Source organism: Xyrauchen texanus, chromosome 15, assembly GCF_025860055.1.
Source record: "Xyrauchen texanus isolate HMW12.3.18 chromosome 15, RBS_HiC_50CHRs, whole genome shotgun sequence".
NCBI classification, from domain to species: Eukaryota; Metazoa; Chordata; class Actinopteri; order Cypriniformes; family Catostomidae; genus Xyrauchen; species Xyrauchen texanus.
In genome coordinates, this window is record NC_068290.1 from 4,036,301 (window position 1) to 4,056,641 (window position 20,341).

Sequence of the window (20,341 nt, forward strand, 5' to 3'; positions counted from 1 at the left end):
ACTAAGAGCCTGGCTCGCTACTCTCTAGGGGGTAACAGTGGGTTGGGAAGAAAGAGAGATATATTTATAAAATGAGTAAGATAAAGTGTACTGTATATTACATGAAAAAACAAAACATTTCAGTTAGTGATAGACCGATATATTGTGCATTTGCCAATAGTTTGACAATTTTGTATTCTTTTTTAGTTACTAATTTTTATTAATTAGTAAATAAATATATTAATAATTATTAATTATTTATCATTATTATTTGTTTTTTTTTAAAATATTGTTATGCTGATTTTGAGATATATTTATTTTTTATATATATATATTTTTTAATTATTATCTGGTTTTCTGCATATTAACAGAAGTGGTACTTCATAACGTAAAATGTATCAAAAAATGTTTTCAACATTTTCAAAAAATATATATTATTTTTTTATTGCGGCTTTTTGTCCATGTCAGTTAGCTGTGAGGCCATTTTGTATCTATTTAAAATTGTGTTTACTGATTGATTGATTGGTCTCCATGGTAATAAAGGTCATACCTTTTTGTGCAAGTTAAGTCGTACGATACCTTACAATTTTGTTTTCTCAAATTATTGTGAATTATTACGAGTTATCATGAAACTATGTTGTCTACATCCTGGTGTACATGCATTTAGCAGACATACACTTTTAGATTTACTGTCTCTTCCTGGAAAATGAAGCAAAAATAATGATGACATCATCTTGCACTCAGCGGTGTATCTGTTTTATTTAGAAGCAAATCATAGTTCATCGCTGTGATATAAATGAAAGCCTATTGGCTATTTAACAACAACAAAAAAAAGATAACCCCTTCCTCATTTACTGTATGTTCCACCCCAACTGTGCTCATCAAAAGATTTCTAGGGGTCTTTAAATACCTTTGATTAGTAGAGGTCGTCCTGTGGGTGAGGTTTACAGCATCAGCGCGTTTGAGGAGCAGGTGTAGTCTTGCGTTCCCCCGCCGCACCTAAATCGCATTTATCTGGCCTCTATTTCCAGGTCTAGACGTATCGTCTGCCATGCATCTGCATTTACTTTCATTAAGAAACGAGAAGCTCAAAGCTGGATGCAAATTAAATTATGTTTTTATAGGGAGCATACTATCCGCCCTCCCTGTTCTTGTGGCCCCTATAATTTTACAGAGAATATCTATTTTTCTTTATTGTGCTTCATTTTCGAGAGTTGTTTGTTTATGGTTATGAATTCATCCACCTCCCAGGGGCGCGTGCGTGGCAGATGGGAGCAACGTGCCTCTGAGAGAGGAAATAGGGCCATGACTGTTTATTAATTGATTTATTTATTTATCTGGCTGCCTGGTTATTAGGTTGCCTGGGAAACAGCTGCACTTCCCCTCTATTATTAAAGACACAATATTCCTGAACCGGAGACCCAGATGTCTGGGAAATTAATTTTGCGTATGATTTATCGCACAAAAGGCAGTGCTCTCTTACAAACTGAGCTTTTTCTTTGTCATTGCTGGTTTTAATTGCTGGTCTGTTTCCTGTACGTCCTAGGCCTGCCCTTTTGAGAAGACTAGCATTGCTGGTTACCACTAGGCCTCTTAAAGGGATAGTTTGGCCCCCAAACATTTGAATTATGTCATCATTTACTCACCCTCATGCTGTTCCTAAACCATATGACTTTCTTGAGATAGCCTCGGTCACCATTCACTGTCATTGTATGAAAGAAAATGCAATGAAAGTGTAGAATGGTGACTGAGACCAGCATACAGCCTAACATATGCCATGGTAGAAAGTTATACATGTTTGAGTGTGAGTTTTTCCAGTGCTGGCCGACCAGCACTAACATGCATGAACCAGCATGGAAAATCATGCTGGTCTAAGTTGGTCATTAAAGCAGGATTTTGCTGTCGTATACATTTTTCTTTCATGGAACACAAGAGGAGATTTTAGACAGCATGTCAGTCTCAGGCACCATTCACTTTCATTGTATGGAAAGAAGATGTAATGAAAGTGAATGGTGACTGAGACTGATATGCTGTCTAAAATCTCCTCTTGTGTTCCAAGGAAGAAAGGATATCATACGTTTGGAACAACATGAGCATGAATAAATATTCCACCGGATAGTTTGGCACCAAACCAGCATAAACCAGCCTAGGTTGTGACCAGGATTTCTCTCTCTCTCTCTCTCTCTCTCTCATCTCTGTGTAAGGTACTGTTATAGGTGGGTCGTTCTCTCGTGCTCTCCTCTGTCAGACCACACAGGGCTTTTTCTGAGGCCCATTTTCGCTAATCTGATCAGGCAGCCAAATACGCCGGGAAAAGCTGCTTTAATGATCCCTCTAATTACCTCAAGTCAATACCAACTGTATTATTAGACTCCGGGAAAATATTCCATTAGGGTTCCCCCCTCGGGACTCCCCGCACGTAGCGATGTCACGCGCCGCGCGCCCCCATGCTTGTAATTAATTTTATTTACACACGCAGGAATGCACAAGGTCGCACCTGCAGCCCGGAGCCACCTCGCCCAGCCTCTGACTCGCCTGCTTAATCAGATCTGTCATAATTACCATTCTGCATGCTTCTGACACACGCAGCGAAATATTTCAATTTAACTGCAGCCAATGGCTGTGGTGGTCGGCTCTCGCTCACAGCGGACAGAGACGGACAGCAACATCTCTTACATTGCTGTCCCTTTTTTTCTCCTACTTTTCTCATCGCTTGCGGAAGTATGGAAGTATGCAACCTGCATGCTGGCATCTTTGCTCAAGGGCACTTCTGGAAAAAAATGTTTGCCAATCACCTGAGCTGTAAATGTCATGTGACTAATTACTCTGGAGCCACATGAAAATAATGTCACGACAAAGCTGATTGGCTGATGGCACTACGAGAATGCGCACAGTCCAAAACCTGGATCCTCCCCTAGCAACGATCCTGAGGTGTGATACTAATTTTGACCAAAAATTAGGGCAGATAAATTTAACGCATTACTATCTGTGATTAATAATTGACAGATTAACGCATACATTTTTTTATGCAATATCTGTTTTATTCACTTCCTGAAACTACACTAATATTTTTCCCCAATTCCTGTGGCTAAAATTGGCTTATATACGTTTCCAGGAGATACACGCTCGACTCGGCTGCACATCCTATCACTGAAACTGATTGTGTGGAGCAGTGCACACTTATTCAATACGTGCAATGCATATCCCGCAAGTGGTGAGCCAGGTGTGGGAGAGATACGTACATTTCTACATAAAATGTATTTTGTCAAACTTCACAGGTACATTTGAATGGCAGTCAGTGAGAAGTTTTTGTCCACCCAAACATTTCACTAATTGCTTTCCTAAGTTGTGACGTAAATTTTAAAAAAAAGGTAAAATTACCTTTCACTTTAAATCGGAGTGAATCAATGTACTTGCTTGTTTTGTTTATTAGGGTGTTAACTCTCCCCATTCCCCCGGAATCTATGACCCTGTGTTGCAGCATCTACCATCAGCTAACCGACCATTATCGATGCTCTTACCGGCTGACCCAATGTGCCAAGTGTTGTGTGAATGGCTGTTAACGTTTTGATATTAAAACAGAGAATAATCCAATGATTTCAGGTACATGCATTATTCTTGCATTGTCTGTTTTTTTGATGAGCTGATTTTTGGTTGTTAAGTGCACTCGATGACCCATGCGTTATATTCGACCAGCGTCAAAGTTCGTCCAACACTACTTTACGGCATGAAAGCATCTGTCATAAAAGTTAACAGCCTGATATATTTTTGCCGTTTTAAAGCAAACTTGTGTGCTACTAAAGGATGATGTTGAAGCTGACATGTACAATGTGCAGGTTTTTATGCAGTTTAAATCTATAATTCAATAAGATCAGGCATGATTTATCTGCTTAATTACACTCTGATATTAGCAATTAAACTCCAGCTTTGAATTAAATCTCAATCACACGCTTATAATTGATGAACTCGCATTTCTCATAGGTTGTGCTTGTGTCGAGAGCTTCTCACAGGCACGATTATCTTTGTTTGAATTATTTAAGGATCATCCTACTTAACACTTTACTGCTTCCTGATATTGATTTTTGCTTTTTGCATTTCTTAAAAATGTTGATCTAGCTACGGTCCTATTCGAGAAATATTTAAAACTTTTAAGATGGTGGAAAACAAGAATTTTTAAATATTCGCCTTATTCTTAGAAATCTCTTCATTTACACACTCAAAATAGTTTTATGTATAGTTATAGTCTGTCTGTGTGTCTGTCTGTCTGTCTGTCTGTCTGTCTATCTCTCTAAGACCTTGTCTGTCTGTCTGTCTGTCTGTCTGTCTATTCGTCTAAGAACTTGTCTGTCTGTCTGTCTGTCTAGCTATCCATCTGTCTGTCTGTCTATCTGTCTGTCTGTCTATCTGTCTGTCTAAGGCACTTGTCTGTCTGTCTATTTATCATCATGTTTTGCTTGAAGAGTGTGCTTTTGCATCTTTATAGAAAATGTTTTCCACTTTTATAGATATATTTGATGATCTAATCCAATAACATTCATACGTTTTAAGTGAGGCGTAAGTGTCCAAATACTTTTTGGTAATTGAAAATTCACAGGACACGTATTAATGTCATGCTCTTTAGTATGTCCCGCACAGTTTCTTGTCTCTGAAGAGAGAGTTTCTAGATATATGTATAGACATAAAGACAGCTATTATTGATCCCTGAGGGGAACATTTTGTAGAACAACATCTCTATACATTGATATGTTGCAATCAAACAAGCCAAGACAGAACACATACGTGCTAAAGCATTACATACATACTGAGAATCTTTTGAAAATAAATTTTTTATCCAATATAGGCCAAAAATAAATTCCCTTTCACCATCATGGCAACCAGAGCGCATTTAAGGGAAATGTTCCCTCAAAAGTGAAAAGAATTAGAATGACTTCAGAGGACTTGCAATATGCAGATAAAACAAATGGACTTTTATGGTGCTTTTTATGTCATCTTGGTGCCCTAGTCCCCATTCACTTTTATTATATGGACAACAGCAGGCCGGATATTCTTTAGAAATTCATTTAGAAATGATGTTGTGTAAATGATGACAGAATTTTCATTTCGGGTGAACTGTTCCTTTAAGGAATGAGGTTGTAATATTTTTATTTGCCTGACCACATCTGTGGGGATCGGATGCCTCGATGTTTTTTTAGAGTTCATCTGGGACACTGGCCTGGTTTTCTCTTCCGCCATGCCAAGACCATTTGAATAAATACCGAGAGCAGGTCTATTTGCATAGCAAGATATCCAAAAGACAGTCCGTCCTCTGCCTATTTTTGGCCCTCTTTTCTTTTTTGCTTATTGTTGCAGTAGATTCACATATGCCGTGCGAACACATTAATACATTTCAGCCAACAGATGGACTTTGACGCGCATACGGCGAGTCCATTTCCTTCATTCGTACATCATCAAACCCAACACACATACGTTCGTCTGCAAAGCCCCACACGCAGACAAAAAACAGGTTTGAACATACTGTATTATCTTCTGAATTGATCTACATGACACTGTCTGCCAAAGCTGAGTGGCTGCCAGATTCAGCAGGGGCGGCGTAGCAGGAAACAATAATGCTTTTGTCTGGTGAACGCTGCAGCCCTCTGCTTGACATCAAGATGTTTGTTTCTCGCTTTTGTTTTTACTTCGACGCGCTCAAGTCTGAAGCCATAACAATGGATTTGCATCTTTATTTAAAAACAATCAAAACGAACGAAAAAGAAGGAATGATTCTTTAGCATCTGCCCCCAGTCAGGAGTTTGTGTATTTGTTCCATAGGTAGGCTCTTGTGTCTATAGGGGCTGTATCTCTGCCAAAACTTGAGAAATGCATCCAATGATGTTATGACTGATAAGACAATACCCTAAGTCATATACTAACCATACTATATAGTATGTGAGATTAGGATTAGGTGTCTGGATGTTAAAATATACATTATGCATGTTTTTTGTGGCTAATATTGCCCATATCTCCTGGGATAGCACCTTTTAAAAACACTTTTCGTATTTTTGGATTGTACAAAAGTGGAGAGAGATGTGAGAAAGCAGGTTTTTCTTTTTTTAACGTATGCATCTGAAAGTTAAGTCATATTGAAATTCAACAAACTGAAGTTAGCGACACTACACCAGGTGTTTGTGGACACTCCCTTCTAATTCACGTGTTTGGATAAGATCTTTTAATTCCAGTGGAGACAAATCTTAATGGTACAACATTCTACAGAATTGCATGCTTCCATATTTGTTGCAACCGTTTCGAGAGGGCCCTGTTCTCCACATCAAATCTTAAGAAGCTTTTGGAAGCTTTTGGGAGTTCTATACGCTCACTGTATTTGTACGAGTAAATATTCTCTAAATATTAAGTATTTGAATAATTATTCTATGGATCATCTAACCATGTGTGCATGTTGCTTTCAATATGGAAACACTTAAAAAGTGCTAATGAATCTACAAATACAAACAGGGCATTTGGTTACTGTTTTCAATTTAGTTTCTAAATGAATGCATTTCAAAGAAAGCCCTCGTCCACTTGTCCATAATTTTAGACACTCATTTGTAAAAACACATGTTGCAAATAAACATTTCAAAGGTGTCGGTCACATGCAACTTTGTTCTTTTGTACCATGCAAATGTACTTCAGCCCATGCTTCGGGATAGCAGAAAAAACATCTGTCTCAGGTTAATAAGGTCATACCTTCTCAGGTATAATTAGGAAGAGGTAAAAATCGTTCATCTTTATATTAAAATTTCCTAATTTCTTAAATAATAACAATTGGTTTAAAATAAAAAATACAAACATGTTATCATTGTCTTCTATCTTGAGTAACATTCATTTTTATGACCCTTAAAGCACCTTTTTTTTAGTCAGCAACTGACAAATTGCAATTTTCTGTTTAATTTTCTGTTTGCTAATGTTTAATGAAAGGAGTGTTAATTGGTACTTAATGCATTTAAAATGAACTATTGTGTTTACATAAGAAATGTGCAATAAGTAATCCAAAAGGAATCAGATTACATTACCTAAAAATGCAATCTAAAACGATCACGTATGAATTACAATTTAAGTTTTTATATTAGTAATAAATAATAATACCCGATTACATTTCAGATGTAATCTACCTAGCACTGTGTGTGTGTGTGTGTGTGTGTGTGTATATATATATTAGGGCTGTCAATTTAACGCGTTAATTCAGTGTGAATAATTTGACTAAAAATAACGCGTTAAAACAATTAACGCAAATAATCGCAATGATATGGAAGATTCCTGAGAAATGCAAGCTTGTATTACCACCTGTTTACTCCAGAGGGCAGTAAGTGCAATTTCAGCTGTGTGGTAATGCGCAGTTTATACAGTGAAGAAAACAACCCACAGCACAGACATGCGTTACGTTCTTGCGTTCAAACACTTGATGGAGCACAAATTCGAACTAAGGGATCTCAAGATGTGTTCTAAGTATTAAACTATATAACTATGTATCATTATTTCATCATTATATATTGAATTATATGTATATGAGGGGCTTTCTCATCAAATATTTTTAAATGCGATGACACCATGTAATTCATTCGATTAAAAAAGTTTTATCGATTGAATATATATATATATATATATATATATATATACAGTATAATCTGATAGTTGAAGTATTTATTTAAAAACAAATTGCCCCATTTACTAGCTTCAATGTAGTTTGCTACTTTTTGTTTTTGCCTTGTAACATATCTAGCTAATTTTTCAAAATAGTAGCTTGAATGTAGTTTAATTACTTTGAGGAATTTGAGCTTGGGGAGCTCCAAATTCAAAATAACATTCCGTATCTATTGTTCCAACAGAACGCAACAGACTGGTTCCAGAAGTAAAAATGCCATACATTTTTTCCATACTAGAATTGATTATTAACAATAACATATTTAAAAGACTGACCTACAGGCGTAGGCGGAAATCGCGGAGGGGGTCCGGGGAGTCAGGACCCCCCCCATCTGAGGGTTGGCCCCCCTAAAATATCATTAAAATATGTGTATTGTAAATAATATAATGATATATTCTTAAAATAATTGTTTAAGAAATAAAATAATACAAATGCAAACGGGGCAACAACAAAAAAACCCTTGGTGTCCCCTTCAAAAATTGCTCTTGAGAATTGTTATGTTTATTGTCCCCCCCAACATTTTGATGAAATTTTCGCCCCTGCCTACAGGGGCCTGGGTAGCTCAGCGAGTATTGACGCTGACTGCCACCCCTGGAGTTGTGAGTTCAAATCTAGGTTGTGCTGAGTGACTACAGCCAGGTCTCCTAAGCAGCCAAATTGGCCCGGTTGCTAGGGAGGGTAGAGTCACATGGGGTAACCTCGTGGACGTTATTAGTGGTTCTCGCTCTCAATGGGGCGAGTGGTGAGTTGTGCGTGCATCGCAGAGAGTAAAATGAGGCTCCACATGCTGTGAGCCACGTGATAAGCTGCGTGGATTGACGGTCTCAGAAGCGGAGGCACTTTTAAATCAATAGCTTTATATTAGGGCTGTCAATCGATTAAAATGTTATTCTAATTAATTACATGGTGTGCCACCGATTAATTAATTTAATCACAATTAATCACATATATCATTATTTGAGCCCCTCATATAACTATTATTCAATATATACTGATGAAATAATTATAGTTATATTTACATAACTACATATATATATATATATATATATATATATATATATATATATATATATACAGATAATTAAAATGCATTACATTATTGTGGCAGAGGATTTAAGTGGCTTTAGAATCCAATATATTTTTTATTTGCATATTATTAAACATGAGCCAATCATTGGCCTACAGTTCACAGCAACCCTTTTTGGAATTTAATTTGTCAATCAGTCCGACATTTATTATAAGGGTTTGTCTAAGGACCCGTCAATGTACACCTGCATCAGACAGATGCTTTTGTAGCATCTCACTCTGGTTGCATCGTGTCATAAACATACAATTTTTTGGTCACTGTAAATTTTACGTAGAAAAACACGCTCCATGTTGTGAGAACGCTTCCCCTTGTTGTGCTGTCCGCTGAAGGGATGGTCTGTTCTCTGTATAAGCTGCTCGTTGTCTATACAGCTGAAGTTTCGCTTACTGCCCCCTGCAGAAAGCAGCTGGTACTTCAAGCTTGAATTGCTCAAGAATTGTCCTTATTATGATCCTAGGACATGATTAATTATTAAGTAATTTTTTAGATAATTAATCGCACTGAATTAACGTGTTAAATTGACAGGCCTACTTTATGTTGCCATTGTTTTTATTGATCACATCTTTCCCAACGCTTCATAAGATTGTAGTACATAATTGTATTGCATAGTACACAAATTGGGATGCGGCCCAGTGATTCTGTGGGGCTGTTGGTTGATTTGAGGCCAAGCGATTTGAGACCATTATCGTCTCGGAGGTCTCTGAGGCCTGGCAGAGTGAAGGGAATGATAAGAACCAAATGAGATAATAAAAAGGTTTTAATGGTGCCATGTGACTGTATGTGGACAACCGCAACTGTCTAGGGCTCCTGAACTCAATCCCAAGTTTATTAAGGTGTTTGCTGGCATGTTGGTCAGGGCGAGGGACACAAACACCATGCTGTTCTCTCACAGTATAGTCCTGTACACGCTATCCTGCTTAGCTGGGTGAATCTTACGCATGAATTCAGTCATTGTGTGCAAGAGAATTATTTTTATCAGAATGCCCCACTGCTGTTTATACCACAAACACAATGGGGGCTCTGGTGGGCTTCCTGGGACCTCTCGTCCGGGACCTTTTGACCCAATCCACCAACCACAACCCCCTTGTCTAGACAATTGGGGAAGAAAATCTAGTAAAGTTGGTCTGTAAAGTTGGTTTTCTCACGAAAACCATCAAGAACATGTGCAAGTCATAACTTCACACCAAGAAAAGTCACACCAAGTCAAAAGATAGAATTAAGAAATTACATTTTGCTTTAAACAAAATAAAGGGTCTTTTTAGGATCATTACGATTTTTTTGCATTATGCCCTTATTTTTATGACATTAAGCACTACCCCACAAATTCTTAGTACTGTCATGCAAAATAATAATAATAATAATAACAATAAGTTAAAATGAATTTATATATTAAATTATTATTTGTAATAATAATACTAAATACATTATTTAAATATTATTAAATAAAGTTTCATAAAGTATTAATAATGATATTAATACTAATTATTATAATAATAATAAGTTAAAATGATTTAAATACATTTTAATTCATTACTATTATTAGTAATAATAACAATAATAATTACATTTGTTTATACTATTAAATAAAGTTTAATAAATCAATATTTATTATTATTATTAATAATAATAATAATTATTATTATTATTATATAAAAATGCTTAAAGTCTACTCATTTATGAAAGAGCAGCCCGTATCCAGGGGCGACCGTCTCCTAACGCTCTCTGTGTATGACAAGACAGTGGAAGAAATGCAATTGAACAAATACAAACAGTTTTTCAGGTCTTTTACAGACCCAGTTTCTGAAGCTCTCCATGAAAAATCCAAAATTATTTTATTGTTTGTGTTTTATAATGCAATGGTATTAATACTAATACCTCTGTTTGGTTTGGTTTTAGTTTGGTTTCATTGGTGTTACCGTAAAGTGCATTTATTTATTTTTTTCAGTTGCTTGTTGTGGGGCTTGGAGGGATTTGTTTAGTTTTATCTGCAGCGCTTGCAAATGTTTGATTGAGGATCGTGTGAGTGTGTGTGTGTGTGCGTGTGTGTGCGTGTGTGTGCGTGTTTGAACTGAGTTAGGCTACAGACATCATAGCAAGAACAAGAGTCAAATCCCTGCACATGCAAATAAAAAAAAAAGCAACAATAAATGTGGCAGAAGAACAAGGTGTGCTGTGATGAGCCCCATCTCTCTCTCTCTCTCTCTCTCTCTCTCTCTCACTCTCACACACTCTCTCTCTCTCATGGGCTTTATGTGGCTTTTGGGAACAGGGAACATGGGACAACAGAAATGCTGAGTTATCTCTGCCATGCAGTGCCGCTCTGGTGTGTATGTGTGCTGTGTAATCCTTTGGAAATGAAAGGTGCTGCCACACACTGGTCTGGAGATTATGGCATCACTTTTGAAAGTGTGCCAGGATTGGTCTGCTGGAACATACTCTAGAGAACTCTTATTTCTCTTTATTTATTATTTGCTGTTTCTTTCCAAAAACTAGGAATTTCCCATTCTGCATAGACGTTTTAATTATTAGTAAGGTGTGATTTTTCCGTGCCACTTGCAGCACCAAACCGAATTGTGATTTGTTTGTTTGACTAATGGCAGAATTGAAAATAGTCACTATAGTGACGTTTTTGTGTTTTGTCCCAAATTTTGTTATTTTATACAATTTTGGCAGAAAACGCACACTTCAGCTTTATTATCTAATTCACTTATTCTCTTGGCTCATGAATATTAATTATTTTAAATGACATATGCCAGTTAGTCCTACCTGATTTGCATACTTATTTAGGAATTTCAATTCATATTTTAGTTTGAAGCTTCTGTATTCCCTGTCATTCTACACTTTATTTACTATTGCAAAAGGATACAATTTAATAAATAAAAATAAATGGCTAAAAACTTATTAAAATAATTTACTACTTCTAAGTAACTTGTTTAATATAAATCCGCTATTTTTATATTGATTATATAATATGTCTAATGTTATTATGTACAGTATGTGGACCAATAAATTCAGCATTAAGACACGTATTGAATTTCTGATGGTAGTTTTTATTGTTTTTATATCCCACATTACTCAGGCTTTAGAAGTGGGTTCTAATAATCATACAGGCCCATTTAAATCCAGTTAAAACTGGTTTAGTCGATACTAAAAAAATAAAACAAAATACATTCTGGATATTTCTTTACAATAAACCATAGATATACCATGTGTTATCTGTATACTGTAAATGTGTTGTCTTTGTGTCATTCTGCAGGGCTGGCTCTGTGAACTCCTGCGCTGGAAGGAAGACCCAACCCCGGAGAACCGCACACTCTGGGAGAACCTTTCCATGATCCGCCGGTTTCTCAGTCTGTCCCAATCAGAACGGGATGCCATATACGAGCAGGAGAGCAATGGAGGACAGCAGCATCACGCCGACAGACCTGCCCACCTACTGCACATGCCCACAGACCCGCTGCAGGTCAGTGTCTTACAAACACACACCAAACTCTTATATCACTGTATGCGGTTTATAATCATGGTGATGGTATATATCACAAAGAGTTATTTTTGCTGAATTTCCACAAAAAAATACAACCTGGTTTCATCATGTTAAATGATCAAATTGTACGGCAGCTCAACTGATAGAGCGTTGCACTTGCGATGCAAAGGACCGGAGTACGAGCCCTGAAGATCATGCGAGTTAAAGTGAGCCGAAAGTGTCATAAAAGCACCACAAAGTAACGTGGTTGCTTCAGCAATTGCGTTTTTCATCTCACTTTTCCTTTATGAAGCTATCGGTCTATGTACTCAATAGAATATTAACCTTAAAACCTCATCTGTAACTGCCACAATACATGTAATGAACCATGTAATGTCATTTTGCAAGACTTATGCAACAGTCACCAAATTGTAAAATATCCGGTATCTCATTTAGCTGTTTATTTTGGCTCTTTTTATTATGACTATTTCCTCAGATTTTCAAACGTGTTCAGTGTTTCTGTACAACTTGAGATTCACATAATCCCGTGGTGTCCTTCTCTTCCAGGAGATGGCAACGCAAGGTTGTTTTAATGTGATTCTGAAGTGAGAGGCTTCTGACTGCGGGCACGCGAGACACAGTAACGCAGGCTGCTTTATCGATGTGTGGGATACAACGTAGTGTACTCGCAGATTAGGAATTCGCAAGCTTCGGGAAAGTTAAAACCTCTGTAATCACTGGGATGGCATCACGCTAGGGCTGGGCGATATGAAAAAAAATATTTGATCGATAATCTAAGATGATCACGTGAAGTCGGCATGCTGTTTCTGAAAACTACGTTACCCTAGGATTGGCAACCGTATGCCGACTCACCGACATGCCATTTTTGGAACGGCTCAACATCAATTTCTTTCCCTCGTGGCTCGACTGGTAGCATGTTGCGTCAGTTGCATGGGAGACCTCCAATCAATCTCCAACCAAACAAGGAAGTAATCACATTTATATAAACAATATGAGCATATAAGGAGGTTGCATTTTCGTCCCTAAAATTGCATTTTGTCTCTACTAATGGTTAGGGTTTGATTTGGGTTTTGGTTGGGGGGGTAGATTAAAGAAAATAAGCATTCCTCTTCACTGTTTTACACCCTGTTCAGCTGAAAACAATAATTTTTACAACTGACTTCTGGCGAGCTCTCCTGGATATAAATGGATGTCACGCTTGTGTTGTGTAGTATGCTCTGAAACACCGCTTTAGCCACTGGAGGCAGTGTTTTCAAATTCAGTCAACATATACCGATTTCAACTAAAGAAAAATCGGCACACATTTGCCGAATTTTATGTGAGATCAGGCTGGATAATCACCTTAGAAAATAATCACTATAAAAATACCTTATAAATATAAAAATTCCACTCTGCCGAGGGTTGTTGAATATTTTTGCTTTATTGATTTGGCTTTAAAAATCTATTGAAACACAAAAAACTTGCACTAAACGAAACTACTATTAAAATAACAGGGTGTACAAAATCTTATATAACCAACTTCCGAAATTCAAACATTTACCGTCTCCAATGGCCCCGTTTGCCATCACGCAAGTATTCATCTACGACAACAGGTGGAAAATTACTAATACCCTCAAAATTAAGAACTAAAGACAACTGTAAAGATATTAACAATTATAATAATGATATAAAAATTTAAATCTTTACCTCAAGAAAGTTCAACACAATCCACATAATTTATATTTTCAAAATGTCTAAAACGTCTTACAGGTCACCCACCACTGTTGCACTTACCTGCACATGAAATACACATATTTAGAGCGAGGAGCTTGCGAATAAGGAGCTGGATTCAGCCTTGTCGCATTTGGCTGGTGGCGGGTGCAAATTTTATGCCCTGGGCTAATATTTAATACATCTGCCGACTTCCCAGATCCATGGTTTTGTCATTGACCGATACTGTCGATCATTCCCTGTCAATGAGTGTCAAAATCAACTATCCGATAACATCGTCCTATCATCCAGGCCTACATCATGCTGTACACATGTGGCATGAACTAAAGAGGTTGCTGATGCTTCATGTTAATATTTTCATCGGGCATTGTGTCCGGCAATGTTTGAATTTGTCGGACATTTGGATATTTTAACGGTCAAAACCAGTAATTACTGGAATTAATGGAAACCCGGATATACTTTTGGATAATTCAGTTAACGAAATAGCAGACTAAGGAAAAGTACTATAAGGGATACGATTATTCATAACAAATCTGTTAACTCTGGCGTCAGTGCAAAAACAGCTTCACATTATGTCACATGAGTTAAAAACAAAATACTTAAAACTATATTAATAACTAATATTTTAATGGATAGTTCTCACTTAAAATTCTGAATGAATGAGCCACATTCAAAGCCATTGTAAAGTAGCTATATACAGGGGCGGAGCTAGGGGTTGGCCAGGTGTTGCCTTGGCCACCATGGACAGAAGCCTGACCACCCCATTGGCCACCCCACTGGCAATTGCCATTTTGGTCATTTTTTTGTTTTGGGCACAGTTTAGTTAGTCTTTCTACACCAACAATGTTAGTGTGCTTATACTAATGCTAGTCAATAAACAACACATCATAAGATCATGACGCACAGTGTATGTATACGTGACTATCTGTCTTATGCACTAATATGCCTCGGTTGCTTTCTGTGTGTTCTCCATGATTTAAAAGCAGCTCTTACATTCATACAGACGGGATCATCACAGACGTTTCGTAATATTGTGACTAAATCAGAGCAGAAAACAACACAAGCATGTGTAACTTCTGAATGAGAGATGTTTACGGTGAGGTCACGCATCAGACTCGCCGGTCACACATCAGACTCCCGACAGATGAATTTTGGATCAAATATATTTAGATGTCAGCGAAAGTCAAATTTGCCAATATTTGTGCAGACCTCAGACCTGTATACACCTTTCCTGGGACTTGGCACGGATCAAAAGCGTTTTTTTTTTAGGGTTTTATGGGTGTTTTTCCATTCACTGCCATAGTTTCCTCCAGCTGATGGTCAGAAGATGGAGTGGTGGTGGCGTAGTGGTCTAAAGCATATAACTGGTAATCAGAAGGTTGCTGGTTCGATCCCCACAGCCGCCACCATTGTGTCCTTGAGCAAGACACTTAACTCCAGGTTGCTCCGGGGGAATTGTCCCTGTAATAAGTGCACTGTAAGTCGCTTTGGATAAAAGCATCTGCCAAATGCATAAATGTAAATGTACAAAGATGGCGGCTGTGAGGACAAAGAGACATCACTGAAGCAGGCCAATAAATGCAAAAAGTTGCAAAGTTGCTTGGCGCTGACAATACTTCTTGACTTTGTTTGGGACACATCCCTCTGTGTATTTTCACATGAGTTTATATAAACAGTATAGCAAAATCTCTATTTATTTCTTCCGTTGCATTGTATATACCGTCAGACCAACCGCTATATACACACATTTGTGCACAAAAACATGCACACACACACACCCACTCCTTTTGCATACTTATTTGTTTTTCTTTACATGTTTTTAGTTTATTAGTTTATAGCAAATTATGTCTAATTAAGTCTCTTTTGATCACTTGAATTGTTGGGAAGCTGTTCGACTTTATAAAACAACTAAGTCTGTGCTCCCTTGCCGTGTATGCAAAACAGTCATTAGCAACATCATTTGTCTGTGTTTAGATATTAAGGACAGCTGGCTATTTTGATAAATTCATCACTATTAAGATTCTGTATTTAATCAGAAAAATCTCCCAAGTTTGTCTGGTTACAGCTGTGTGTTTGATCAGATATCATTTTGTTTACTCGCAAGCATATGGTCAATCCGAGAAAATAGAAAAAACATCTATTCACTTCCATTTTCACCATTTTGCATCTGCACATGGCTGCTTATGTTTTAAAGATTCACAACTGTAATTGAATTTTCTTCTAAGATGCAGTGGCATAATAAAGCAATGAGCCACAGGAGGCTGCGTAACAGGGTTCTTAGGCAAAACAAGTTAGCTGTTGTTGATATTATAGATACAGTATATAGACCTAGCACACTAATAAATCTTTGCATTGTGGCGAGAAGTTTTAGATGGGATAGAACCACTCAAATTTTCTTCAACGTTTCTTCAAAATGTAAAAACCTAGTTTAATGTATTTTACCTCATGTCTGCTTTGTACAGAATAATATGCTCTTGTTCTATTTATTTCTGCTCATTGTATTCCAAGTGTCTTTGATATGTTATCTGTTGACTGTTGTGTATTTGCTAAATGTTATCAAGCATTCCGGGTGATCTTGGGAATGTCCCAGGAAAAGCGGTCTGTATTATGTATATGGAAAAGAGCAGCTGCATGCTACAATGCCCCAAACTCTCAAACAATGGCACATTTCAGAGCAAATGTGTCATATGTTTACAGCGATGTGAGTGGTGGTGGCGTAGTGGCTAAAGCACAGAGTTGTTAATCAGGGCATTCAGGCTGTTAATCAGAAGGTTGTTGGTTCGAACCCCACAGCCACCACCATTGTGTCCTTGAGCAAGGCACTTAACTCCAGGTTGCTCCGGGGGGATTGTCCCTGTAATAATTGCACTGTAAGTCACTTTGGATAAAAGCGTCTGCCAAATGCAGAAATGTAAATGTAAAGTGACCTAAACACAGACACCGATAGCGTTCTGTACATCTCTGGCAATGCCCACACGACCCCATCTCGCTGCACATTGAGATTTTATTTTTATCGCGTTAAGCAACAGCTTTTGAATAGGGCTTGATAAGCAATCAACAGACTTGCGATTTCTATGTGACTATTCTGATGAAAGAGTTTGCATTCGTGTTAAGAGCCATACATGGAAACGAGCAGGTAAAGGTATAAAATCCCCACATTTGATTGCATGTACTGGGGTGGGTAGTATGACCAAAATCTTATATCACAATATGAGTCATTTTATATCACGGTGACAAGATAAATTATGTAAAACATGTTTTTTGTTTGTTTTAGCTAAAAAAATAAAAAAATTTCAAAAAAAATCGATAATCAATAATCATAAGCAAGTAATCAAATAATACCAAAACAAGCAAGTGCGTTAAATGGAAATGACAGCAAATAAAATACTCTGCTCACAAACAAAACTCACACTATTGGCTGAGCTGGTTGGAATGCTCAAACAAGGAGAGCAATGTTTTGATCTTGCCACAGAGCAACAGTGTTTACACTTTTCGGGGAAATCAACCTACTTATAGCTGTCTCTGCATTCTTAAATGAAATAGAAGATGGCATTTTAACATTCTGCATTGAAATACAATATACAACACCTTAATTTGACATGTAGCATCTTACTTTCTTTCTTGCCCCTTTCAGGCTCATCAACAGCCTTCCTCTCAACTCCAGGCGCCCCTGCCCCTGCCGCACCCCTCCCAGCCACCTTTGTCCCAGCAGCCCTTGCAACAGCAACAACAGCAGCAGATGGGACCAAGGCTCCCCCCTCGACAGCCCTCCACGGCTTCTCCAGCAGAATCTGAGGATGACAACCGCTGCAAGAGTCGCCAGGGCAACCGCATCTCCATGGAGGCACTGGGCATCCTGCAGAGCTTTATCCAGGACGTGGGGCTGTATCCGGATGAGGAGGCAATCCACACACTCTCGGCCCAGCTAGACCTGCCCAAACACACCATCATCAAGTTCTTCCAAAATCAGCGCTTCTATATCAATCACGCCGGCAAGCTGAAAGAAGCGGCCATTGGGTTCCCCCCCAACAACAACAACAACAAAGACGAGGGCCTGACGGACTTCAAAGAGGGCGAGTTGTTGACGGAGCTCAACGAGAGCGTGCAGACCAACAGCACAATGTTCTCTATTAAAATCGAAGAGCACCTGGCACCGGAAACGCACACACTGGGCCAGGCCCAAACAGAGCAGGAGGCTAAATAGTGACACTGGCGTTGTGGATTCCTTTCTTTGTGTTAAAATCTTATTCTCATAATTCTCTCGCTCTCACTGTCTCTGCTCAATGAGCGAACCTGTAAGACTTTGTACACAAGACTGAATAATGCAGAGGTAATTAACTTTCACAGTTTTGTAAAGCGTGTATTATTTCACTGTAAAGACATGTACATTATTTCAATAACCTGCACAACTTAATAAAATGTAAAAAAAAAAATGAATAAAAAACTTTTAAAGGGATAGTACACCCAAAACATAATTCTGTCATTATTTACTCACCCTGATGTTGTTACAAACCTATTCAACTTTCTTTCTTCCATGGAAAACAAAAGGGTAATTTTTGAAAAATATCCTTGTGCCAGTCGCCATTTATTTCCAAAATGTCAAAAATGCATCATCGTCATGGTCTGTTCCTCACACAAAGCTACTCTATGACTCCAGAAGACTTGGAATGTAGTGAATGGGTCGAAGTAGATTATATGACTATATATATATATATATATTTCTGTAAATAATGACATCAAATAAAATGGCTTCTAAATACTTGAAATAAAATGCATGAGTCATATGGGCTACTTTTAATATACTTTTATGGATCAATCATTTTCCAAGCGGGGTAAGAACTAGAGGTCGACCGTTAGTGGATTTTGCCGATATGATAACTAAGGTGGTGGGAAAGGCTGATAACCAATTATTCGGCTGATAGTTTTTAAAATCTATTTATAGAATGTCAAAAATGTTCTTATTCTTTCTTTACTATAGCGGGCTAAGACAAAAGTCCAAAATGAATAAAATCCCAGATGCATTTTGTTTGTTCAACCAAAAATGATTATTTGGCGCATTATGTGGAGTTTTAAGTATAAACATGCCCAAAAAACACCAGGGACTCTTATTTTGAAATGCTGATGAACAGATTTTTGCCGATAGCCGATACTTCCAAAAAGCAACTATCGGCACAGATTAATTGGTAAAACTGATATATCGGTGTACCTCTAGTATGAACAATAAACTTTTTACAAAATTAAAGCAAGCTTAATTTTTCTTACATACTTGGTGAATATTTTATTATTATTATTATTATTATTATCAAGCATAGAAACTAAAAAAATATTTATCTGAAAATAAGAGTTAAAACCATATGTCATTCTACTTAAAAAGTAAAAGTGTCTTGTTTCAAGCATATCTAGTTATTTTTACAAGACAAAATACAAAAATACTGATTAATAAAAAAATTAAAAAATTGCAGTGTGTGGCCAGAATATGTTTCAAAAATGCATCTTTTTTTGTTCCATAAATGAAAGAAAGTCATTGGGATTCGGAACACATGAGTGTGAGTAAATGATTACAGAATTTAATTGATTGGGTAAACTATTTCTTTAAGTCAACAGTATGTTGCTGTGGATAATTGCTGACTGCACTTGTTGTCTGTTTTTACACTGATTTCAAACTACTGATTTAAAAAAAAGGAAAGTCAATAGAGTTTGCTAGACTTTGATGTTTACGTATGTGATGTTAACTGGATTTTTTTTTTTTATTATTATTTTATTTTTTTATTTTTTTTTTAATGCATGAAATTGGAGAAGAGAGGTAGACAAAGGCCTTAATGATGAGGTACTGGGTCGAAGCACTGCTGGCTAACGAGTTATTCTCTTTGAAATTAAAAGAAGAATCGCTCCCTCTCGGAAACCCACGACCCGCAGGTAAACCGGGGAATACGACTCAATCTTATTATTTGGTTTGAAGAAATATATATATATATATATATATATATATATATATATATATATATATATATATATATATATATATATATATATATGTGTGTGTGTGTGTGTTTAAAAAAATAAATATATATATATATATGTATGTGTGTGTAAAAAATAATAATATATATATATATTTTTTTATACACACACATATATATAGCCTATATATATATATATATATATATATATATATATATATATATATATATATATATATATATATATATATATATATATATATTTTTTATTTATTTTTATTTTATTTATTTTTTTACACACACATATTATATATTTCTTCAAACCAAATAATATATATATTATATAAAGACACATATTAATTGTAAAAAATATAGTCTTAAATAAACTATGCCAACAAATGCCTTGTATTATATATGGCACTGCCGATGTTAGATTATTTTGC

At 36.8% G+C, this 20,341-nt stretch overlaps 1 protein-coding gene across 4 annotated transcripts in view; it reads left to right on the forward strand.

Annotated features, from left to right (window-relative positions):
• Nucleotides 1–19,891, forward strand: part of LOC127655922 (DNA-binding protein SATB1) — a 105,384-nt gene extending 85,493 nt beyond the window's left edge. For all 4 annotated transcript variants that reach the window (XM_052143995.1, XM_052143992.1, XM_052143996.1 and 1 more), the window contains exons 12-13: nt 12,001–12,207; nt 17,573–19,891. In XM_052143995.1, the coding sequence (XP_051999955.1) occupies nt 12,001–12,207; nt 17,573–18,142 (777 nt within the window). In that variant the 3' untranslated portion in view covers nt 18,143–19,891. The remainder of the gene's footprint in view (nt 1–12,000; nt 12,208–17,572) is intronic.
• Nucleotides 19,892–20,341: the final 450 nt, after the last annotated feature.